General features: G+C 35.3%; 1 protein-coding gene across 1 annotated transcript in view; it reads left to right on the top strand.

Moving 5' to 3' along the window:
• LOC100951282 (T cell lymphoma invasion and metastasis 2) overlaps positions 1 to 25,970 on the top strand; it is a 431,635-nt gene that overhangs the window by 37,377 nt on the left and 368,288 nt on the right. Inside the window, 8 exon segments of the mRNA XM_023517962.1 lie at positions 8,511 to 8,672; positions 12,062 to 12,215; positions 12,974 to 13,104; positions 20,302 to 20,478; positions 21,506 to 21,585; positions 23,232 to 23,349; positions 24,716 to 24,847; positions 25,090 to 25,202. Coding sequence (XP_023373730.1) covers positions 8,511 to 8,672; positions 12,062 to 12,215; positions 12,974 to 13,104; positions 20,302 to 20,478; positions 21,506 to 21,585; positions 23,232 to 23,349; positions 24,716 to 24,847; positions 25,090 to 25,202 — 1,067 coding nt within the window.

Here is a 25,970-nt window from a genome sequence, read left to right as displayed (position 1 = left end):
TTTAAGATAAGGTATGCATAAAATACTTACTGGCTATCTGTCTTTCTCCTCCTGTCATTTTTGTCTGGTCCATTAAGGTGTTAGACGTTGTTACATACTATTATGTAGACCTGCAGCTCCATTTTTCTAGAGACAGCAGAGGGAGAAAAGTTGAAAATGACTGCTTTGGATAGCACCTGTGGCTCAAGGAGTAGGGTGCCAGCCCCACATACTGAGGTGGCGGGTTCAAACCTGGCCCCAGCCAAAAACTGCAAAAAAAAAAAAAAAAGAAAAAAGAAAAGAAAATTACTGTATTGTGTACATTTAATAATGCTTTTGTAATGAGACTTGATGTAACTAGATTGTAGTTCTTTGCCCTCTTTTTTTGTAATCAGCACGTTTTTTGATGCTGTAGGTTTTGGCAGGATTACACAGGGTTTAGAACTTAACAAATAAATGTTGCCATAGGAAACCTGTACTATAATTGTACTTGGGTTTGTATTCTCCCATGTTTATGTGCCCGGATATAAGGAGAGCTAGCTTGAGAATCAGAGGTATATGACATTGTGACAGTGAGGTTTTTGAACAAAACCAGTTGACTGGGAGAAGGGCACAAGATTCATAGTAAGATTTTTATAATCACTAAACTGGCTAGGTAACCTTGAATAAGTCATTTAACTTTTTTGTGATTCAGGGTTTTTTCCCTTTTTAAAAAAATTCTTGTTTTCTCAGTATTTATAGTACTGATAAAACATATTTTGAGATTAAGTCGTTTAGGTAAAAGGAAATGAAGACTGGTAAAATAACAAGTATACTGTCTGTTTTTGATCAAACTATAAAATAAAAATGTTAGTGACTGGAAAATTTCATTGGTTTAAATCTTTTAAAAATCTTTAATTTTTTTTTTAATGTCTAAAGCTGTGCCTTTAAACCATATTATGAATAGGAGTTACTTAGGGGTGCAGTCCACAGTCCCTTGGTGGTGGACTAAGCGTTCTGTGTCCTGTTAGAAACCAGGTCCCTGCTGGAGCACACACGTATCTAGATGTGGATAGTGGGTGTCTATCACTAGCTGCAAGGCCTCCCAAAGTTGCCATTAACAGAATTTTACAAAAGCGGTGGCCAAAATACGTAGAGTATTTTGTAATGAATATTTTGTAAATAATGGTACATTGAGCTACAATTTCCCACTTTCTCTATGTATGGCAACAATGGAGGGACTTTTGGGACACCCTCTATTTTTCAGAAGAGCTATACCATTTTATATTCCTTTCACATTACCATAAACAAATAATGCAAGTAAGGGAGAAGCACAGCTGCAATTTGGTAACATTATCTATGATTTCATGTTTCAGCTGTGAAAGATTTAGAGTAACGAATCATGGTGATAAATAAAAATTAATAATAAGATGATATCCTCTGAGCCAGAAAAACTGCTTGAAAGAATCTCAGGCCTCTGTCGGCCCTTTGTTGTAATTATTTTTGTCAAACATTAGTTTATAGGCTGATGTTACCTTTATAAGACAGGTGCAAAGACCAGAGTGATAGGCAGCTATAAGGAAATTTTATAAGAAGACAAGCTTTAGAACTTTGATTTGTATCAGCATTATTTCCTACTACTTGTATGTGTAGTGGCATTATAAGTAGCTAACTTAGTTATTCTGAATCATAAAGAAAAGAAATTTTAGTCAGAGACCTCATGATATGCTAACTTTTCTACCATCAGTGCTAACCATTCTGTTGTCATTTGTTAGTTTGAAATGAAAAAGCTACATCTTTGGCTCCCTTCCAAAAATCTGTACAGATCAGTCAACTCTGTTTGTTTATTATTAAATTTGCCCTTTTACTTGAGTGTTACACACAGTCTGTCTACTAGATTCAGAATAGGATCAGATATCACTGAGAACTGTTTATTTTGATAGAATCTGTATTTTCTGTTTAATCAAATCCATTCTATGGCATTGGCTACTTTTAGATACCTTAAGGTCAGCAAAAAAATTTTATCTCTTCTAGGTTCTCAAAATGAAAGATTTATTTATTGCCTTAATTTATGTTTTTGGTTATGACTATCTTCAGATTTCCTTCTGCATTGTTATGTCCATAAGAGCAGGGAATGTGGCTTATTTATTGTGATTTTCAAGTAACATTTACTCAGTAAATAATAAAAGAAAAAACTCTTAGGATTACCATCATGGAATTTTGTGGTTTTCCAGAAACTTGATTGGGTAGTGTCATGAACATTATAAGTGGTTGATATTTTGGAGTAGGTATGTGGGTCATTATGGAAGTTTCGAGATACAAAAAAAATTAAGAAACATAAAATCCGCTTGGACAGAAACAATGAAGCCTTCTCAGTGACACACCTTCTCAGTGACACCAATAAGTCAGCAAGTCGAAACTTGCATGAGTGAATCGGGACATTGTAATGCGTATACATAGACAAACCCTAACCCTGACACAGTTGTCGGCCGTGTTTCTGTGTTTCCTGAGAGTGTGAAGTAATGGACTGTATGTGACACAGTCTGTCTCAGAATTTTCCTAGGGATGTGTGCGTGTACACTTGCACACTTTGATGCTGAAACGGTCATCTTCTGGTGCATTTACTGTGCTTCTGTCCTTTGATAGTTCCCCCATGGAAGGATAGATTCCTTATTGAAAGATGCCTGTTATATTTACTTAGTTCTGGTGTCTTGTTTTATGTATATGTATATTTATCTGTATGGTTGTACACTTTTCATATAGGGTGCAATATTCTGTAATAGTACCCTTTGTCACAAATACGTTTTTACCCTTGGGGGTGGAATACACAGAGATTTTTGTACTTGGCACAAATAGTTTGAAAGGAGTTTATTTACATATTCTCACTTGCCATATGTACCGTAGTAAAGTTCCTCTGCCTTAAAAATATATATTTTTTTATTTTTATTTTTTGTAGAGACAGAGTCTCATTTTATCACCCTCGGTAGAGTGCTATGGCATCACACAGCTCACAGCAACCTCCAACTCCTGGGCTTAGGTGATTCTCTTGCCTCAGCCTCCTGAGTAGCTGGGATTACTGGCGCCCGCCACAACGCCTGGTTATTTTTTTGTTGCAGTTTGGCCAGGGCTGGGTTTGAACCCGCCACCCTCGGTATATGGGGCTGGCACCCTATTCACTGAGCCACGGGTGCCACCCTAAAAATAATATTGTAAGATAATTCTAAGTTCTATACTCCTTAAGTTATCCTTAAATTTACATTTCAAATATATCTTGAATTTATCAGTCCTTTTTATTCATTATGATAGGAGAAATTTTGCTGGTTTTATATGTAAGAAGGTAGGAATGTTTATATAATTACTGTCAGCTGGCTCTCCATACCGGTGAGTTCCATATCTGTGGATTTAACCTACCAGGATTAAAAGTGTTTGGGAAAAAAAAATTCCACAAAGCCCCCAAAACAAAACTCGAATTTACCATTCACCAAGTACTACATTAAATCTGTGCAAATGATTTGATGTGTAGGACTTGCATTAGATATTAGAAGTAATCTAGAAATGGTTTAAAATATACAGGATATGTATGTAAATAATATGCAAATACTACCAATTTTAGGTAAGGGGCTTGAGCATCCTTGAGTTTTGTATCTATGTGGGCCCTGGAACCAACTTCTAAGAATACCAGAGGACAACTGCATTTCTTTTTATTGTCAAATATATAGGTACATACACAGAAAAATTTAGAAAACAACACATTATAGCTAAATTTTTATAAAGAGAAGACCTGTAACTCTTACTCATTTCAAGTATAGAACTTTGAAGATACACCTCCCAAGTGTCTCTTCTTGGTCTTACCTTGTACATCCCTTCCCAAGTAACCACAGTTTGGCATTTATGTTAGTCATGTCCTTGCTTGGTATACATACCATAGTTTCACTTTATAAGGTGAATTTTTTTTTTTTTTTTTTTTTGAAATGAGGTCTCACTTTCTTGCTCTTGGTAGAGTGCTATGGCATCATACCTCACAGCAACCTCAAACTCTTGTGCTCAAGCGAATCTCTTGTTTCAGCCTCCCAAGTAGCTGGGCCATACTGCCTGAGACAGGGTCTTGCTCTTGCTCTGGCTGGTCTCAGACTCCTGAGTTCAAGCGATCCACCCACCTTGGCCTCCCAACACAATACCTGGTTGTTTTGTTCCTTATCTTTGCCAATTTTGGGTATTGTTAGGTTTAAACTTTTCTGATATCTTGAATATTAAAGTGTATTTTAAGACACCAGTAAATCACCTTCATTCAAAGAATTAAATTTCAGCCAGCTGTAGAAGTTGTATAACATCAAAATCGTTTTTAAACTCTTAAGGACTCATCAGATACAATGAATTTCTATGGGTGAAGAGAACTGCTATCAAAAGTAAAGAGAATATTAGGTTGCTTTATAACTACTACTACTTTTCTTCAGATTCACTGTTACCACATCTAGTTCAACCTCAGCTATCTTACTAAGCTTGCGTATTAAATTTGGACTTGTTTAGCTTTGTTTCATGAAGAGCTGGGGTAATTTTTTTTTCTTACTTGAAGTTATATCCCACTATGTCTGAGTAACCCTCAGAAATGCTTCATATTTATGAGGAACTGCATTACTTTTCATCTTTTGCTTTCTTACTAAGGCCTTCTAGGTACAAAAAGGAGAGGGTGATTGATTCCCCATTATCTTCTTCCAGCTTAGGGCTTGTGAAAATGTATATTGATGTTGTGGAATTTCTGGGGAAATGTGAATTATTGTAAGTTGTGAAATTACATAAAAGTATTATGTTTGCCATCTAAGAAAATTTTACTTAATTTTTCCTATTTTGTAGTAATATCTGTGACCTAAATTATGTACTTAAGAAATACTATTGTTATTTCTTTAAGAAGTGCTATTTAGATTGGTTCTGAATTATCAGTGAAGACCTTGTAGGCTCACTTCTGAGAGTATTTTATATATTTGTGGTTGTTGAACCTTTAGTAAACTAACATTGAATATCCAGAAAGTCTAGGACATAGGTTTGTTTTTGTACAATGAAGGTATTCTTGAGAATATTGTGTAAATTAGCCTATCTTTTCAGGCTTTATGGGCACCTCATAGTATTAACTCTTAAATGAGGTATGTAATTATCTTACGGAAAGAAAACAAATTCTTAGGAGATATTTTGTGTTGACTATTGAGGCAAGTATATAAGGCAATCTATAATTTCTTAGACTTCTTTAATTGGCAGGATCTTTGAACTGTTAATTTTAAAACTCAAAATAATCTAGGATAGTGTTACATTATCAACTAAAACTGGTCTGCTGTTCTCAGCTTAGGGAAGCTGAGAATACATTATTCCTGTGTTGATGCATTAAAACTACATTCTGTCACTACATGGAGCACTCAGTTTGTTTCGTCCAGTGTTGCTCCATATAGAATAGAGAAGGTATAAACAAATTTGGAATCTAGTTGGTAGATGATAAAATACTCAGCGGTCTCCTAAACAGCAACTTACTTTAAATTTAGAAGTGAATATTAGATTTTTGTAATATTCTTCCCCATGTACTTTGGCATAATACTATTGCCTACTTCAGTTCTGTGAGAGAAAGGAGCAGTTGCAATTTATTATCTGGTGTAATGACAAGATAAATTTTAAAACAGTTAATGCGGTTTATTGATATCTATGGGGCCCAAGGATAGGCTTCAAAGGGAACATTTTAGAAAAGGTGTACCTTTTCTTAAATGGTTAAAAGCCATTGATAAAGTAGTGATGTTTTATTTTTAAAACAGGTATTAGGGTGGAAGTGGGCCACAGTGTTGTATATGAATATTTAGAATCTTTAGGAGGGTGGATAATTACCCAATTATATTTACCACTGTAACATGTTTGTTTAGGGTAGGATTGGGAGATTGCAAAAATAATCTATAGAAAAAGGATAGCCACAAAATTTTGATAGGAATGGCTATAAGTTAGTGAAAAGGCTTTAAGAGCTAGTTCTAGTACTAGTGAGGTGTATCACATTTGCTAATTAACCTGTGACTGTTAGTAACTCCTTTTACATATCATAAGTATTTTTTCTATAAAGTTCATTCTTTTTCTGTGGAGTAGCATAAAGGAAGTATGATTGAGCCTAAAAAACCCCTTTTATTGCACCTAATGTGTTCCTAAATCTCTTCCATCTGTTCTAATCCTATAGAAACCATAGGATTTTACTGCTGGAATTGATAGGCAACTCCTAAGCCCAATTTTTAATGTATAAAATAAAGAAAAATTATTCATGTGGTGATAGGCATGACTATCCAACTCACCTAGAAGGTTCTTTGTCAGACAACCCTGACTGATGATAGCCTATAGATGATAACTTGGTTGACAAAACAAAAAATCACAAATAATATTTAAAAGTGCATTTTTCTTATCCTTTCTTGTATTTCTCCCTATAAAAAAGGCTAGTTCTCTGAAACACAAAACACTAGAAATTACTCACATACAGTTTGAAGTGGTATCTCTATGAAAATTTATTATGATAATGCTTTTTAAAATATTTATTCAAAGCAAAAATACCTGATACCACTGGTAAGTCTTAGGAATTCTTTTCAGTCTGATACAACTTGAGGAAATTAAAAAAAACATTATTTCAGACTTTTCTGTCTTGATTTTGCTTTCAGTTTTCTAGTTGGTGACTTAAGTTTACCAGTACTAAAACATGGCATCTTACACGTCTTATTTTTTGCTATTTTTTGTGACCAAAAATGCTTAAGGTACCAGTGAAGTTCTGTCCCGTAAGTTGTTATAGTATGTCTAAAGATAATATGGAAAAAAGAAATGTTTTTCCTTGGGCCTTACAGTTTACCACTAAAACTGCTGTATTTTTGAAGTTTTGGAATGTTCACAGTAGGTCAGAGAGGCAATTTGTAGTGTACACTCATGATCTTTTGTATTGTGTGTTTGTAATAAATTTTTGTTCTAAATTAAGGGCAATTTAAAAAAAACACTGCCTTGATTACTTGCATTTCTTATGATTCAATGTTAATTTCTAAAGCTTTTATCAGCAACTTGTAAGTTCTTTTCAGCATTGCTCTCCAGGTAATGTATTATACATAAGATTATTTTTTGCCTTGAGAAAACTAAAATGCCAGTAAATAATTGATAACAGGCACCTATAGCACTGGAGAATACACATTTTAAGCAAAGTGAATATTCTGAATTTAAGGTTTAGCTTTAAGTTTAAAAAGTATTCTTTTCTAAAATTCATTGTTTGCCCGGCTCAGTCTGTTTTGCTTTGAATGTAAAATAGTTACAGGTAGATATTTCAGATTTTCAGAAATAATAAACAGAGAAATTTTGAATCCTTTAGTTCGGTAAAATCTAAAACTTTAATTATAAACACCAACATTATTGCCCTTTTGTAAACTACTTGAAGCACCTATTTCCAGAATCCTGGAATAGCTATTTATGAGTTGGTGTTAAAGGTTTTCTTCATTTTCTTGACTTAATAGAGACATTAGAGATGAGGAATTAAAAAGGATTTTAAGGAACGAATCAAATGTTATCTAGTCTGTGCAGAATGAAATCATTTCATTGTCTTGGATGAAACTTGTCTGCACATATTTGGGTGGGTTGTGAGGATTCTTTTCTTACTGGTACTCAGTCTTAGATTTTCCAAGGAGAGTTTCTGGAGAATGCAGTTTTGATTTAATACCATATGTAATTTCTAGAGAGTTACTTTGGGTGAAATATTTTTAAGATATTTTGAAAAGTAGAACCTGTTTGACAGCCATAATTTTATTTAATCAACATGTATTTGGAAAGCAGATTTTCTTAAGCTTCTGAGTATGGACACAAGTAGGAGTCGGGCTCCTGATAGTGAAAGGGTTTTTCATTGTGCCCAACTCACTATCTAGGCTGGCAAAGCCTGTGGTAAAAACGTAGGGAACTTTCATATCTCTCAAAACCGTTAATGTTAAGGTGTTTGAGAAACATTGACAGTGAAGTAACTGAAAGTTGTTTTCATAGGATAGATTCCCAGAATTAAGTGGCAGTGTTTTAATCTCTCCTTAAGAAAAAATTAAAACTTTGCTCTTGGTGTATTTAGAATGTTGTGATTTTGCCTTTTGGTATTTGTTCTTTTCATTAGTGCAGAGTGGAGACCTCTCCACCTTCATTAGTGGAGACCTTTCTGGTAGGTCTCCGAAGGCCTGTCGGCAGTGCCTTTCCCAGCTCCCTTCTTCCTGAGTCTGCTTCTTTCTTCCATGTAGTATTTCAAAATCATTAAACAATTATTGAAAATTATAAAGTACTTATAATTTTTTTTGTCATTGAATCAAGTTATGCAATACTATTTTAGAATTTAGGTGACTGGCAGCCAATGTGAATAAGTAGCCAGAATAGATTATTTAAAATGCCATTCCAGACTGATGGATGGTGTGGAATAGTCAATGTCTGAATACTCATTACCTCAGCATAGACTGTGTTTTTGTATTTATGTGGGATTTATGATGATTTTTTTCTATCATTTCCTTCCGTTCTCACTCTTTGCCTTTTTTCATCAGTGTAAACCAGAATACAAGGTACCTGGACTTTATGTCATTGACTCCATTGTGCGACAATCCCGACATCAGTTTGGTCAAGAAAAGGATGTGTTTGCACCCAGATTTAGTAATAACATCATTAGCACTTTCCAGAATTTGTATCGTTGCCCTGGGGATGACAAGGTATGATACTATTTATTTTTTAAAGGCAGTACACTACCTTCTTGATCTTTAGCCTTTAGATTATCTAAATACAGTCAGATGGCACATAACAGTTTCCCTCAGTAGCTGAGGACCTAGGTACACTGGTGGTTCTGTGTTTAGATACGCAAGTGCCATTTTGTTACAGTTACCTACAGTATTCAGTCCAGTGACATGATGTGCATGTTTGTAGCCTAGGAGCAAATAGGTGGGCTGTCCCATCTAGGTTTGCAGATATATACTCTTGTGATAACTCTTGAGGAGAAAGTCACTGAATGCATTTCTCGGAATGTATGCCCATTGTTAAGCAACACATGGCTGTGTATGGCTCTGTGTTACCATTTACTCTTAAGTTATTATAAATTTGAATGTTTAATGGTTAAGATATCTGTGTTCTTTTTTTGTTATTAGAATTTTTCTTAAACAGAATAGAAAGATAGAGTTGATTTTCCTACTGTTTAATTTGTTGAAGCAATTGATGTTAAAGAAACTGCTACAGTGAGTTTTTGGAATTTTACTAAAAACTTACATATTCTCACACACAACTAATTCAGAATTGTTATTTGACTTGAACTTGTATATACTCAAGTATAACAAGATTAGGTACTTAACTATTTTTAATAACTATTATAAAGTCTTGAATCAGAAAAAGAATCTTGTTATAAAATATAGATATATTTATTATAATATATTTTTGGTGAACTATTCTTGGATATACATCTTGAGATAAAAAGTATTTGTGCTTAATTACTTGGCTGTTTTGGTAATTCTGTGCAGGTAAAAAGAATGCTTATTTCAGTGATGGTCTTAATTGATTTTCAAAATAGATACCTTAGAATCCCACCTGAAATAACCTGTTTATTTGAAATTTTATATAAACATTTTTAAGGTTACGTTAAACACTTTGATTTAGATATTTCATTAGTTCATTCTCAGATTTTTGTCAGTTACAGTGAATAAATCTCTTAAATTGTAAATTTCTTCACATAATATCTCATTTATAATAGAATTTATGGAATGGAGCTTTTTTTTCATTAATACTGTAATCTCGGTCATAAATGAGAGGCATTATTTGGATATAAATGTATAGAATGATAGTTGTTAGATACTGGTCAGTTTTGAACTACATGAAGAGTACCTTGGAAATGGAATGATTTTTATATAAAGCAAAAGAATAGAAAGCGCTCTTTAAGTGCCCACATTTTAAAAAAGAGAAATAGTCAAATCAGAAGGTATGAAGCATTCTTTGGGTAATCTTATGCTTTATTTGAAATAAATAATTTGTACTTTAGTGTAGGTTGGCCATAATTTAAAAGTATATCACTGTAATATAACGGGGAATTTAAAGATGAACCAGACCTTAATTCTAAAAATGGCAATTTTACTTTATAAAATATATATTTAATAGAATGCTCTTTTATATTTAATTTTAGTCTCTGTCATTTAATTTTTTTTTCCCCAATGGAGTAAACAGCATCGGTAGTAATAGTCGTTTCAGTGCTTGTTTACAGAACTTTTTGTGTGTTAAATAGTTGTGAATCTAATTGGTGGCAGTTCCAACAAAATAGTTATGTGATCTTTCTGCTTTTGCTACTAGCAGTAGGAGTTCAGGATACTATTTCTATTATTAAAGTATGTATTCTGTGTGAAATGTTTCTGTTTCAAGAAGCAAGACGTAATAGATGGACCAAATCTTTTTTTTTTTTTTTTTTTTTTACAAAATACTGTGGATACCTTGAGACATTGTTCTTTATTGGGCATATCTCTCTGCTATAAGTCTGAAGCATTCAGGATCTATAAAACTTTCAATACAACCAAGCGAGAAATTTAAATAGAGATTTTCATAGTTATCATGTTCTCTCTAAATACAGCTAATTATGTTATTAGATTTCAGAATGATCAAAGAAATAGAAGTCACTAATACCCAGTCCTTTCAAGTTTATAATAAACAGAATTTAACAGAAGAGCTAGGCAACAGTGTGATTAAACAGAATTTCACAACTAAATAAAATTTCATATGAAATCTCTTTTGGACCAAGACTTAGGATATAAGTTATTAAATAGAAGTACTTTATATTGTTGCTATTAAAAGAGCTATAACTAATAAATAAGATAAAGTGTCTGTCCTAAGAGACTCAAAATTTGCAAATGGTTAAAACATTCAGAATACTAGCCAGCCTAAACAGTTTGGTGCAATTTGAGATTGAGAAAAAGGTTCTTCTGTGTGTAGTCTCATTTTATAAATGAGGACACTCAAAATGAAGTTTATATTATTTTTTGAAATTTATTGACACAGCCTAAGTTTTTTGGTTTTTTTCCCTTTACGGAATGGTAAAGGACTCAAATTATCATACGAAGTGAAATACTGTAGAGCATTATCATTCTGAGAGCCAGATTAAGTAATGCCAGTCGGCACTGATATTCTGAAGCAGAGGAGAAGGCAGTAGGAAAGAATAATGAAAAAGTCAATGACGAGAGCAGAGATGGATGTGCTGTAATGGAGTTGTCCATCTCTGGTTTAAAGTGCCAGTATGGAATTATGGCAAGATGCTTAGAAAGTAATTTGGTTAATTCTTTTTTTTTTTTTTTGAAACAGTCTATCACCTTGTCACCCTTGGTAGAGTGCTGTGGTATCACAGCTCACAGCAACTACAAACTCGTGGGCTTAAGAGATGCTCTTACCTTAGCCTCCCAAGTAGCTGGGACTACAGGCACCTGCCACAATGCCCGGCTATTTTTTTATTGCAGTTGTCATTGTTGTTAGGCTGGCCCAGACAGATTTGAACCCGCCACCCTTGGTGCATGTGGCCAATGCCATAACCACCGTGCAGAGCCTTTGGTTAATTCTTACAGGACGAAATGCCCTTCCCTAAAGTAGTTTGTAAAATGAAAATTTTAAAAGTCAGATTAGGTAAGGACTTTGTCCTGAAATGACTTATTTGTACAAAAGGTAGCCATTATATGAGACACAGTTAAAATCAACTAGAAATGCAACTTTAGTAGTACAGAGATGAATTCAGTCTCTGCCTTAGAATCCTCAAGATAGCTCTCTAGCCAATCATGCCACTCAGCTCATCAGAACTGAGCCACCCATCTCATTAGAACTGGCACAGAAGGGGAAGCCTGGTTGTCATCTTTGTCTTTAGCTAAATGTATCTTTGATTTATCTTGTATGTCAGAATTTTTTTTTTTTTCCAAGAGAGTTACAGTTAGCAAATGCAAAATGATAGGAAACATAGTTCAGGTACATAAAGTAACATGGAAGTGTTTTAATCTCTCCTTCCATTCAATTCCCAAATAGCCTCTGAAAATGGCTTTGCTGAGGTTCTGAAAGCAAAATACAAAATGTCAGTTTTCTTTTTTCCCTCTAGAGTAAAATAGTGAGAGTATTAAATTTATGGCAGAAGAATAATGTATTTAAGAGCGAGATTATTCAGCCTCTTTTGGACATGGCAGCGGGGATTCCTCCTCCAGTCGTCACCCCGGTTTTGGCCAGCACTACTGCTGCGATGAGCAATACTCCAGGTATGTTGCTTTCATAGAGATTTGTGGTTGGAATAGTCTGCTCGGACTGTCAGAAGATTGTTCACATGACACACTATTTACAGTGCAGGAGAATTATTCCAGCATTAGATAAATTAAAGAAAATGTAATTTGAAGATACATATGAACAAAAAAGGTTTTATATTATATGTTCTGATTTTAAAGTCAGTAGTCTCCCATATCTACAGTTTTGCTTTCTGTGATTTCAGTTACACATGGTCAAACACAGTCCAAAAATAGGTGACTACAGGGTAGGATTTGAGAGAGAGAGAGATTACATTTGCATATCTTTTTTACAACATAGTTATAATTTTTCTATTTTATAATTAGTTATTGTTGATCTCTTACTATGCCTAATTTACAAATTAAACTTTTATCATAGGTATGTAACATACATATAAGTAAAAAGCATACACGTATAGGATTTGATACTAATAGCAGTTTCAGGCATCCATTGGAGGTCTAAGAATGTATCCCCCAAGAGTAAGGGAGGGGGGACTACTCTGGTAGTTTAGTTAATTCAGGACAAGTACAGACAGATTCTTTGGGCTTGTTTGTTTTGTTTTAAGCTACCTAATTCGATAAAAAATTTTAATTGAGTTTTCAAAATGGAGGCAGTAAAGGATAAAAACTTCATATAAATTTGTATATTTTATAAAAGTAAAAGAACAAATCTCTCCACCTTCTAAAGTCTTACTTATTAAATATTTATTTGGTGGTTGTGATGTCTTTTTTAAAAGGAACTCCAGTGACACCTGTTACTCCAGCCAATGTGGTCCAAGGCTTACCTGATCCATGGGTATCTCAGATAACAAATACAGATACGCTTGCAGCAGTGGCTCAGATCTTACAAAGTCCTCAAGGCCAGCAGGTGAGCAATTTACTTTATAAAAATGGGATCATATATAGAACTAATTTGTAGCTTGTTTTTTTGTCATTTAGTGATGCATTGTGAACACTTAATGTCAGTAAAGATTATATAAAAATGTATTCTGTACCAAAATACTGAGTTAGCACATAATTTGTGCCAAACATTCATTTATGTGGTATTGCACACCAATAATAAGACAAGATGGTCTCCTATCTTGAAGGTGACTTTTTCTGTTTTAGGGGACATAGACAATAAAAATATATGACAAAATTTTTTTAGATAGTAATATATGACCTTTAGAAAGGGTAAATCTGTAGAGCAGTGGTTCCCAACCTGTGGTTTGCAACCCACAGGAACTGTGTTAAAGGGTTGAGAACCACTGCTGTAGAGTGACTGGTTTGGGGGGAGGAGTCAGAATTAGGGCATCCAAGAGGAGGTGTCTGAGGAAGTGACATTTGAATTGAGACTTGAAATGGAACTAGTCATGGCAGGGTAGATGAGGAAGCAGAGAGATTTTAAGTGTAGACATCCTGAGGTGGTAAGCAGTGTGGTCGTTGTAGGAATGGCGAGAAGGCTTCTGTGGCTACAAGATAGGGAGCATAGGTGGGAAAGGTGGATGTGTTCACAAGGTCACGTTGTTCCATTGCTCTTATATACACTTTTACTCATAGCTTTTTGTTTTTCTTTTTTGTTGTTTTTTTTTTGAGACAGAATCTCACTGTGTTGCCAGCCATGGGTAGAATACCGTGGTAACACAGCTCACAGCAACCTCAAACTCTTGGGCTTAAATGATTCCCTTGCCTTAGCCTCCCAAGTAGCTGGGACTACAGGTGCCTGCCATAACATCTGACTGTTTTTTTGTTGTTGTTGTTATTTAGCAGGCCTAGGCCAGATTTGAACCCACCAGCCCTGGTTCATATGGTGGCGCCCATAACTATTCATGTCTTTTTATGTTTCTTAGTTAGGCTTTGTACCTTTTTAAATTAGTTTTTTAACATTTATATTTTTCTATGAATGCATTTCAATAGATTTTATGGCAAATGCCTGCCTAATTGCTCTTAATTTTCAGTTGATTTTCTTTCATTTTTCTGTTAAATTATATTATTTGCAAACAATGGTAATTCTTTATCCTCAATTTAAAATACTTGCAATAGGCTCAGCGCCTGTACCTCAGTGGTTACTGCGCCAGCCACATACACCTAAGGTGGCGGGTTTGAATCTAGCCCGGCCTGCCAAACAACAATGACGGCTGCAACCAAAAAATAGCCAGGCGTTGTGGCGGGCACCTGTGGTCCCAGCTACTTGGGAGGCTGAGGCGGGAGACTCGCTTGAGCCCAGGAGTTGGAGGTTGCTGTGAGCTGTGATGCCACAGTACTCTACCCAGGGGAATAGCTTGAGGCTCTGTCACAAAAAAAAAAAAAAACTGCAACAAAAAAATGGCAGAGCTTAGTGGCAGGCACCTGTTGTCTCAGCTGGTTGGGAAGCTGAGGCAAGAGAATTGCTTAAGCCTGAGAGTTTGAGGTTGCTGTGAGCTGTGACACCATGCCACTCTATTGAGGGCGACATAGTGAGACTTTGTCTCAAAAAAAAAAAAACCCAGGGCATGCCTGTAGCTCAGTGGGTAGGGCGCTGGCCCCATATACCAAGGGTGGCGGATTCAAGCCTGGCCCCTGCCAAACTGCAACAAAAAAATAGCCAGGCATTGTGGTGGGTGCCTGTAGTCCCAGCTACTCAGAAGGCCGAGAGAATTGCCTAAGCCCAGCAGCTGAAGGTTGCTGTGAACTGTGACTGCATAGCACACTACCGAGGGTGATAGAGTGAGACTCTGTCTCTAAATAAATAAATAAATACTTGCAATATGTTTATTTTTCTTATTTTATTGCTCCAGCTTTAAGTTCCGGATGGTTTTTAACAGATGTAGTAATAGCACAAATTCTTACCTTTTTTTCAGATTCAAATAGAAATGTTTCGGCTCGGCGCCTATAGCTCAACCGGCTAAGGCGCCAGCCACGTACACCTAAAGGTGGTGGGTTTGAATCCCCAGCCCGGACCCGCCAAACAACTATGACGGCTGCAACCAAAAAATAGCCGGGCGTTGTGGCGGGCGCCTGTGGTCCCAGCTACTTGGGAGGCGGAGGCAGGAGACTCGCTTGAGCCCAGGAGTTGGAGGTTGCTGTGAGCTGTAATGCCACGGCACTCTACCCAGGGAGACAGCTTGAGGCTCTGTCTCAAAAAAAAAAAAAAAAAGAAATGTTTCTTTTGTTTTCCAGTATCAAGTTGGTTTTGTTTTGAGATACATGTTCTTAATTAGGCATATTATTTTTTTAGATGATAATGTTTTTACTGGCATTTGATTTAAAGTTTCATCAGTGTAGATAATAGTATGGTTTCTTTTATTTAATCAGGGAATGTAGTGAATTAGATGACTTTCTCATAATGATTCATCATTGTAATTCTATACACATAAACACAATCATGATTTTCTGAAGCAGCACAATTAAATATTCTATAATGTTTTGTTTCTAAATGTAACTTTTTAAAGATAGAGTCGCACTCTGTTACTCTAGGCTAGTGTGCCATGATACTGGCCTTACCTACTTCACAGCAACCTCCAACTCTCAGGTTTAAGCAATTCTCCTGTCTCAGCCTCATGGATAGCTGGACTATAGGTACCTACCACAAGGCCTAGCAAATTTTTCTATTTTTTAGTAGAGACAAGGTCTTGTTCTTGCTCAGGGTGTTCTCCAACTCCAGAGCTCCAGGGATCCTCCCAGTTCAGCCTCTGAGAGTGCTAGGTTTACAGGTGTTGAACCACCATGCTTGGCAGAAATGTAAACTGTTTCTTTTGCAATTAGTTTTCTGTTTGCCACTATTTTATCAAGTGTGATGAGTCTCTGTAAATTAGGGTTTTTTCTGGCCTTCTGGCTTTGTGAGATCAGTTCAGAAATGTTTACCTTTTTTATATTCTGTATGGTACAACTTAACTATTTTGCATACCTTGGAAGTTTGGGATGAATTTAATCAAAAACTCTCCAGGGTCTGGTCTGTTTTGGGAGATCATTTTGTTTTAAGTTTCAAATTCTTTCCTCAGTTTTTTCATTTGCTTATTCTAACTTTTCTTTTTTGCTTTTTTGTTTTTTCTTTTGGCCAGGGCTGGGTTTGAACCCACCACCCACCTCTGGCATATGGGGCCAGCGCCCTATCCTTTTGAGCCACAGGTGCCGCCCCATATTCTAACTTTTCTAAATAGGCTTTAGTAAAGATATTTATGATTAAAACCCATCCATTTTGTTAATTTTTTTATATTGTACATAATTTTTTAAAACTTAAACTTTGGCATGCACATCTGATTGTGTGCTACATTTTTGTTCTTTTTAGATTTATGTTTACTAGAATTCTTGCTCTTTTTTATTTTTTTTTTGTTACTACCCTAGTTATCCTTTACTTTTGGACTATTGATGTAATCTTATAAATAACATTTGCTCTCTTTGCTTCTTTTTCCTTTCTGATACATCATTTTATTTCTTTGTAAGATAATCTTTAAAAATAGTCTTATATGTCTTACATGCTGAGAATGTGAAGTAATTGCATGTTGTAAATAAAATAAAATCCAACTTCATGGCTTTTAAAGTTTGATTCTCACTGTAACTTGTTTCTTTTTTACCAGTTTTTTTATTGTATCACAGAGATTCGTAGATTTTTTTTTCTTTGTCCTGTTGCTCTCCCTTTTACTTTATTTATTTATTTATTTTGAGACAAAGGCTCACTATGTCACCCTCAGTAGAGTGCGATGGTGTCACAGCTCACAGCAACCTCAAACTCTTGGCCTTAAGCAATTCTTTTGCCTCAGCTTCCCAGGTAGCTGGGACTACAGGCACCTGCCACAACACCCGGCTATTTTTTTGTAGTTGTCGTTGTTGTTTGGCAGGCTGGGGCTGGGTTTGAAACCACCGGCTTTGGTATATGTGGCTGGCCCCGAGCTGCGGAGCTCTAGGTACTGAGCCCCTTTTATTGTCTGCTTTTCCACTTAATCTTCTATCTCACTGTCTTTTCGTTATTCAAATCAAATTAAACTTTTTTAGAGCTTGTTTTTCTCTGTAGTCCAGTGGTATTGTGTCACTTCATTGGTACTTTTTTCCCTTCAACCTTCACCAAACATTTACTGTGACCTACAATGTTTGAGGCCCTATACTTATTGCTGAGGTATACAAAATAAAGAAAAAATAGCCCCTAGAGTTTAAAATTAAAACCCTAGCGCAGCGGTTCTCAACCTGTGGGTCGTGACCCCTTTTAACATTGAAAATAGATTGCGCATTAGGAAGGTTGTGGACCACTGCCTACCATTTAATAGGCACTGTTTGCTGGAATGCATAAATGTAATCTGAATTAAAAATTTAAAAGACTCATGGGAGTACTAGAGTGGTTGACTAATGCTTTGTTATCTATCCCAGCATGCTGGGAGGCTGGTGTAGGAGGATTGTTTGAGGCCATGAGTTTGAGACCGGCCTAAGCAATATAGTATGACTGAAATAAATTTAAAAACCAGCTGGGCATGGTGAGCACATATACCTATAGTCCTGTGAGGCTGAGCTGCGAAGAACGCATGAATCCAGGAGTTCAAGGCTGTAGCAAGCTAGGATCAAACCCTACTATACTCCAGTCTGGGCAACGGCACAAGACCCTGTCTCTTAAAAATAAAGAGAAATAAAAAAGAATTATGGGAGTAACAAAAGGGCTTTGAAAATTCAGAAGTAGAGATAATGATTTAGCTTGAATAATTGTTTCAGGGAAAATTCCGTTAGTGATAATTTGTTTTTTAAAGGATAGGTAAGAAAGACATGCTAAGGTGAGCTATGTAGACAGACGAGCTGATCTGTACATTACTCTAAACCAGCTGTTCTCAACCTGTGGGTTATGACCCACAACTGTATTAAAGGGTCATGGCATTAGGAAGGTTGAAAACCACTGCTCTAAACTAATGATGAGTATTTTGTATACTCATGTTGTCCCCTGTATACCTCGCCCCTGTTTATATTGTTCCTTGTTTCATTTCCTCAACTCTTTCCTCCTGTGGCTTCCACCCAAACCACATTGATTTTTCTGCTGTTCTTTTCATATACTATGTATAATCTTGCCCTGACATCTTTGCATTTGATGTTTTCTATACTAAAAACCCACCCTCATATTCACATGATTTCAACCTCTTGTAAATTTTTGTTTAACACCTTATTTAGTAACTGTTGTTTGTTTAACACCTTCGGTAACTGTTGTTTAAAATTGTATACTCAAGCAGCTAAGGCGCCAGCCACGTACACCTAAGGTGGCGGGTTTGAATCCCCAGCCTAGGCCCACCAAACAACAATAATGGCTGCAACCAAAACATGGCCAGGCATTGTGGCGGGCACCTGTGGTCCCAGCTACTTGGGAGGCTGAGTCAGGAGACTCGCTTGAGCCCAGGAGTTGGAGGTTGCTGAGAGCTGTGATGCCATGGCACTCTATCCAGGGGGATAGCTTGAGGCTCCGTCTCAAAAAAAAAACAAAAAACAAAAAACTGTATACTCTTAACCTATCGAATATACTCCATAGGGTATATTCTCTATACTTCCTTTCTTTCTTATCTACCTTATTTCATTCCTTAGCACTTACTGTCTTCTATTATGTTATATAATTTACTTGTTTTTTTTTTTCCTGTTAGAATATATGCTATACTAGGGCAAGGATTTTTGTTTTCTTTACTGCTATATTTCTAGTTTGTAGGTTTCAGTAATAATTATATAGTCGAATATATTTTTGTGGAATGAATGAATAGTAATACAGAAGCCTAACAATAAAACAAAATATTTTTTGGAGTTATTTGGAGGAAAAGATAATCTAAGTAGGTTGTTAATAACAAAGTTGGAATGGCAGACTTAAATGAGACCTGGGTTGTGAATGCCATAAATGCTGGGTTGAAAAGTAAAGGGTTCATTTACTGAGTACTGGAAAATTGCCAGGGATTTTTATGTTGAAGTCATGATCTGAACGGTACTTCACATGAATTGGAGAAGAGAGAAGTCTAGAGACAGGGAATGTCTTTTTTTTTTTTTTTGGTAATAATGATTTTGGAAGAAAAATAATGACTAAAAAACAACAGTAAGGTTGAGCACTCTCTGAAAACATGAGACCATTCTAAACCTAAAAATAGGGAAACAATTCAAAATATAGTCTTAGATTGAATGGAGTCTGTAAGTTTTTGAGACACTTGGGAAACTGAATGGAAGTGTCACAAGGAGCAGTTAAAATATTTAAAGGAGAAGTGCAGTATTTCCTTCTCTCCCTTTTAGCCCTCCCCTTCTCCTGCCCTGCTTTCCATATTGATAGTGATTTAGTTGTTTTGGAGTTTCCTGAGTGCAATAACTTAGCCATCATATATTTTTATTTTTTCTTTGCTGCCATATCAGTCGTTTTGTGGAAACTAGTAGATGGTTAATTACTCTATTTTATTTATAATCATCGTTCATGGTATTTGTGCCTTCCGCTGGAAGTTGAAGTCAACAGTACAGACGTTTTGCTTATCAACAGCTTTGCTCTTTCTAGTTTTTTCTTCTAAACTGTTAATTCGGGGATTTAATTTAGAATTAGGACTTGATTATTATCAATATATCTGGCATGTAAGCAGAGTTTTGGAATCTCTGAAAGATCTCACTGTTTTTATCTTTTTTTTAAAGAGGGATGCATAGTGGGAACCGAGGTTGCTTTCAACTCTAGATGACACAATTCATCATGTATCTCTCAAGTCCTTAGTATTACACTCTAAGAAACAGATTTCTTAATTGTTCTTCACGTTTGAGGAAATGTCCCTTGAGATGGTAAATTTGATAGCAAAAGATGCTGCTGTTTTCAGTGCTGTTTCTTTATGGAGTTAATTGAATAGGGACGAGTTTAGTGAGAAAAATTGATTCTTTATCTGCTTTGTCATATGATCATTTTATTTTAACATTTGCTGACTTTTCAAAAGACAGACTTACTAAGAACTGTGTTATATATGGTTCACAAAAAAGCTTAAAGATAAAATGAACTTACGTTTTAAGTTAGCATGTTGCTTTTTTGGATCACCAAAGAGTGTGTAGAGTGGTTAGTTTTATTGACTAAACATCTGCATAGGCACTCTTACAGACAAAACCCAACACCTGTTGTAATATTTTTTTTCTTTTCCAGCTTCAGCAGTTAATACAAACTTTGCAAATACAACAGCAGAAGCCGCAGCCTTCCATTCTTCAGGCCCTGGATGCTGGCCTTGTGGTTCAGTTGCAGGCTCTTACAGCACAGCTCACAGCTGCAGCTGCAGCAGCCAACACTCTTACTCCGTTAGACCAAGGAGTCTCTTTTAACAAGGTAGAAATTAAACATTAAATTTGTTCTATTTGAATTATTAAATGTTACGTACTTTCATGTGCATTCTAATTGTATAAATACGTTTTATCATAGATCATTTTAATATCCATTGTACTGTGGAAAACATTGTAAATTTTACAAAATGTTCAAACTTCTGGAGGAAATCAAATAATTTAAAAATGCCTCTTGGAACATTTAAGATTCTTTCTTTTGCCTCAAGATAACTGGTCAATAAAATCTTGTCTCCATTGAGGCAAGTGATTATTTTCTGAACTTGTCTAATTTTTTTCATGGATACCATCGTTTTATTTATTGTGATGTTCTGTGTTCTGTAATTTTATCCTGCTAAAAGTTAAAATTTGTTCAATATGTGAAAGTTCAAAGGGAAGCTTCACCTTAGCTTATCAGTATACTATCATGTGTGAGATCTAACTATAGAAGATAATATTTTTAAAGCTTAAAATCTTTCATGTATAATTCATATGACCCTAAGTATGCTTATTAATTATGGGAATATCAGTACTGGAAGTGATGTCCATATCTTTACATCTCTACTGTTATTTTTATAGGAAAAGAAATACTGATTTATTAGATTCTTACTTTGACTTTTTTGGCCACACACACACACACACAAAAAAGAACCTTTAAATTCAGAAGAGTAGTGGAATTATTCCAAAATGAGAAACATACTAGAAATAGATCCATTGATTATGATTTTAGATATTTTATCAAATTGTATTACCATGGGGAAAATAATTATTTTAATTCTTAGTCTTTTCTTCTGTAAAATTAGAGTATTAATGTTTATCCTGCCTATCTATATCATAGTTTGTTTTGTTATGGTAACATATTTCAAAGTGCGTTAACCACTCAAAAGTTTTTACTCTATAATAATATAAAACATTTATATATTAAATGATAGGGGACAGATTAATGTGATATTACAAACATTTAAGGTAAATGTAACTTAGATTTGTGTGGGGTACTTTTTGATTTGTCTCTCTCTTTCCCTTTGCCCTTACCCCAGAAGTTGATGGAGAGGTTTGATTTTGGGGAAGATTCTGAGCATAGTGAAGAACCTAAAAAGGAAATTCCAACTTCTCAACTGTAAGAATTATGTTTTTCTTTATAGCCATAGTGGGTTTTGGGGGGATTATTTTTCTGGGTTGTTTTTGTAAATGTTGGGAGGAATATTGCTATCTGAACTACTTAGGGTAGGTTGGGGTTATTCAAACTGCTGGGCTCTAACATGATAGCAAGTTGGCAGAGATGCCTTGTTGCCTTCCTGTAGTATTTGCTTCTTCTCAGATCTTCATAAACAGTTGGGGTATATAAGGTTCCCTATAGGAAAACTGATAAATAATGGTAATTCTGTATCTCTATTAGACTTTGACTTATTTAATTTAATTGTAAGAATATTTTTGATTTTGCCAATGAAACTTCTAGTGATAAAGCCTACTTTAAGGAAGTTTGTGAATTCTGGGGATGTGCTGTCCTAACCAGAAGTAATGATTGGAATTACAGAGATTTTGTTTTTAAAGAAATAGATTGTATGTTTTTATTTAAATAGTGATTTTCCCCCTAAATAATTCTGTAGAGCTTTAGGTTCTGTGGAGGTATGTGGAAGGACCTGTAGGAGGAGGATGTTGAGGGGTTGAGAGGTCTGGAACATGGGAGAATGAAAGAGGGAGTATGGATGATGAAGGTCCCTTGTACTCTTGTTTCAAACAGTGGTAACTTTATATTTTGGGCGGCAATATATAAAAACCATTGTAGAACCTACTAAATACAAATGTATCATTTTGGTAAGATGATTCTCTGACAAAATTAAAAACGAATATTAATCATTTAGTTATGATTTATAAAGTTGGAAAAAGCATATGAGATCATGCAGATCAGTTTCCTAAACAATGTAAGAATCTGACAGTCCCAATAGGGTTATTTATCTGTTTTAACCCGTTAAACCCACGATGGGAAGTTAAATAATACTATATGTTCTTTTCTTTTTTTACACATTGATCCAAGTTTTGCTTTCTGAAGCTAGGAAACAAATTCATTCCATTATCTTTTGAGATGTAGCTTTTCCTTAGGTTTATTTGCTCCGAGTGAGGTACACTGTTTTCCACCTGTTTCAAGACCTCTTAGCATCCTGCTTGCCCATTTTGGGATGCCCTCTTTTTTGTTCACGTTTGTCCTTGAATTTGTGCCAGAATTCCAGGGGTGAATTTTCCAGAGTATAGTTAAATTATTTCCTCTTAATCTAAATACTGTTTATCTTTGTTAATATACCTTATAATGTATATGCTTTTCTAAAGGAAGCATATTAATTTTATAAAGTTTTTGGTCATTTACAATTGTAGAGTGCTGGACTGGTTTTTTCTCACTGTGCAGTTTGGGAAGGAGTTAAAGTAGCAATGATTTTAAATATTTTAAATTTTTTATGTGTTTTATTGAGATATTCTTAAAATGCACTAATGAAAAGCACTAATTTATATGTACTTAATACCAGGAGACCATAATATTAGGTCTTTAACAGAGCATCTCAAGCATGTTACCCATCTTTTGAAATACTGTTGAAGAATAATGTATTAATGTTCTGAATAGTTCACTTTTGGCATTAAAATTTCAAAACCAAACATTATAGTAGAGTATGTTTTATTAAATTGGTATTTTTTGTTTGCTTTGAGTATTAAAATTTATTTTCCTGTCTTTAGTAAATATTAAAATATATTTCCACCTGTTTTTCCTTTTAGTTCTCATGTTTCAGAGTCTGTGAACAATTCTATTTTTCATCAGATAGCAGAACAGCTACAGCAGCAAAACCTTGAACACCTCAGACAGCAGCTCTTGGAACAGCAGCAGCCACAAAAGGTTTTTAACCCCATCTTGTGGTCGTTAGAGTCATTACTGTCTATAGTCTTTAAGTGGCATTTGTGTAGAGTGGTTTATTTTTTTCTTTGGTCTTAACAGATGAGTATTTTCTTATCTGTTTAGCTTTTACCCACCACTATTTCTGTCTAAAGTATAGACGTGATTCCTCAACTCCCAGGCTGTGGATGGTACTGGTCTGTGGCCTGTTAGGAACTGGGTCCCACAGCAAGAAGTGAGCCCTGGGTGAACAGGCTTTATCTGCATTTACAGCTGCTCCCCGTTGCTCCCATCACACCCTGAGCCCTGCATCTGTCGGATAAGGGGCAGCATTCACTCTCACAGGAGTGCGAATTCTGCTGTTAACTGTGCATGTGAGGGATCTAGGTTGCATGCTTTCGAGAATCAAATGCCTGCTCTGAGGTGGAGATGTGATGTGTTTAAATCATATTCTCCAATGCTGTCTGTGGAAAAACTGTCTTCCATGACACCTGTCCCTGGTGCCAGAAATATTTAGGGACCACTGATACAGTATATGGGAGGATGTGCTTACCACGTCATTTATGTAAGGCACTTGAGCATCTGCATTTTTGGTGTCCTTGCTGGTGTTCTGGAAGCAGTACCCCAGGTATACTGAGGATTGGTTGTATATAAAGTTGCTAATCAGGTTTGCTAAACTGCTTAGTATTAAGTTAGCATTGTAATCATATCAAGTTACTATGACTGTTCTGTGAGAGATGTTTAAATTTAAAATGTTACTATAATTAGGCTTCATTGCCTAAATTTTATTAGAATTTTTGAAATATTTTACGTATCTTAAAGTATTTCCTGTTATTATTTTGTGAATTCTTCTTGAAGGAAATTGAGAAAGGCTCAAGTTGAGAATGACTAGGTCAGTCATTTCAGTACTGACATTTGAACTTTGGCCTTTATACATGTAATATGTGACTATAATTTTTTTTGATACAGAATACTTTATTGGACTTTTGTAGCATCTTTATTAGTGCTGATTGTCAATGAAATTACAGATTCTTTTAACTTAGTACCATCATATGTCATTCATGATATTATCTATTTATTAATCCTCTATAGCTTATATTTTCCACAATTAAAAATTCCCTTAAAGACCTACTTCATCATACTATCATAATATTATAGTCTCCGCTTTTTATGGAGCTATTTCCTGCTTTTAGGTAAAGTTTGATATATAGGAAAATACAACTTTAGATTTGATTATAAGTAGTTCAGCATAGAGTTTCTTTATATACTAGGTTCTTTTTTAAGTGTAATTGTGATGCTTGCTGTGTTTAGATTTTCATTAATAATAAAATTATCTCCCCATGTTGTGTGCTTGTAATGTTGTCCATAGGCCACTCCTCAGGATAGTCAAGAAGGAACATTTGGGTCAGAGCATTCAGCTTCACCATCTCAAGGGAGCAGTCAGCAGCATTTTCTTGAACCTGAAGTTAGTTTGGATGATACCATAGACATTCAACAACAGGTAAAAAGTAAATGCTTTTTTATGAGTCATAAAAATAATTTAAAATTAGTTAGATTGTAAAATACTAAATAATGGCAATGTCCTGAATGTATTTTTCCCTGTACTTAAAATACTCTACTTTTACTTAACACTAGGCCATTAACACTCTATTGTAAATGCCTGTTTTTAAAGGCAGAATTGTCAACATACAACTGAATCTCAGCCAGCCTTTTTGTTTGTTTCCTATTCTTCTGACTTTCAAGGATATGGATATAGATGAAGGGCAAGAAGGAGTGGAAGAGGAGATCTTTGAGCAGGAAGCTAAGAAAGTGGCGGTTCGCTCAAGATCAAGAACCCATTCACGATCTCGTTCAAGGTTCTACAGTATTATTTAACAATAGCTGTGTGTGAACGTCTAAGTTATTGGCTTTATTTCGTTGCATCAAGATTAAAGGAAATTTTTTTTTGAAATATCTTTTTTTACGGTCTCTGAGAAAAAGCTAATGCAGAATTTCAAAACCAGAGGACAACCTCTATTCTGTTCTTACTTGTATCTGTGGCCGTGTATTTGAATAGTTTACATAAGAGTGGCACCTATGAGAATGTGATTTTACTTGCTTTTAGATAATTTTATGATACTGCCAGGTTTAGTATATTATTGCCTCTGAACAACAGTTAAATTAAGGTAAATTTCTTGGATTCCATTTCATTTCTTTTTCTTTTTTTTCCTTTCTTTCTTTCTTTCTTTTTTTTTTTTTTTTTTAAGAGACAGAGTCTCATTCTGTCGCCCTTAGTAGAGTGCCATGGTATCATAGCTCACAGCAACCTCCAGCCATTGGGCTTAGGCGATTCTCTTGCCTCAGCCTCCCGAGTAGCTGGGACTACAGGCACCTGCCACAACACCTGGCTATTTTTTGTTGTAGTTTGTCTGCGGCTGGGTTTGAACTTGCCACCCTTGGTATATGGGGCCAGTGCCCTACTCACTGAGCCACAGGTGCCGCCCTCCATTTCATTTCTTAATAATGGTCATAAAAACAAAACTACAAAAGTTATTTTTATAAACATTAGCTATAATGCCACACTCTTATAAAACATGCCTTAGAAATGGTTTTCTTTGCGAACTTAAAAGTCATCAATCACTCTT

This window comes from Otolemur garnettii, unplaced genomic scaffold (genome assembly GCF_000181295.1).
Source record: "Otolemur garnettii isolate 467f Iridium unplaced genomic scaffold, OtoGar3 scaffold00126, whole genome shotgun sequence".
NCBI lineage: Eukaryota > Metazoa > Chordata > Mammalia > Primates > Galagidae > Otolemur > Otolemur garnettii.
The sequence above is the reverse complement of the archived record's forward strand: the minus strand, read 5'-3'. Positions and strand labels throughout refer to the sequence as shown.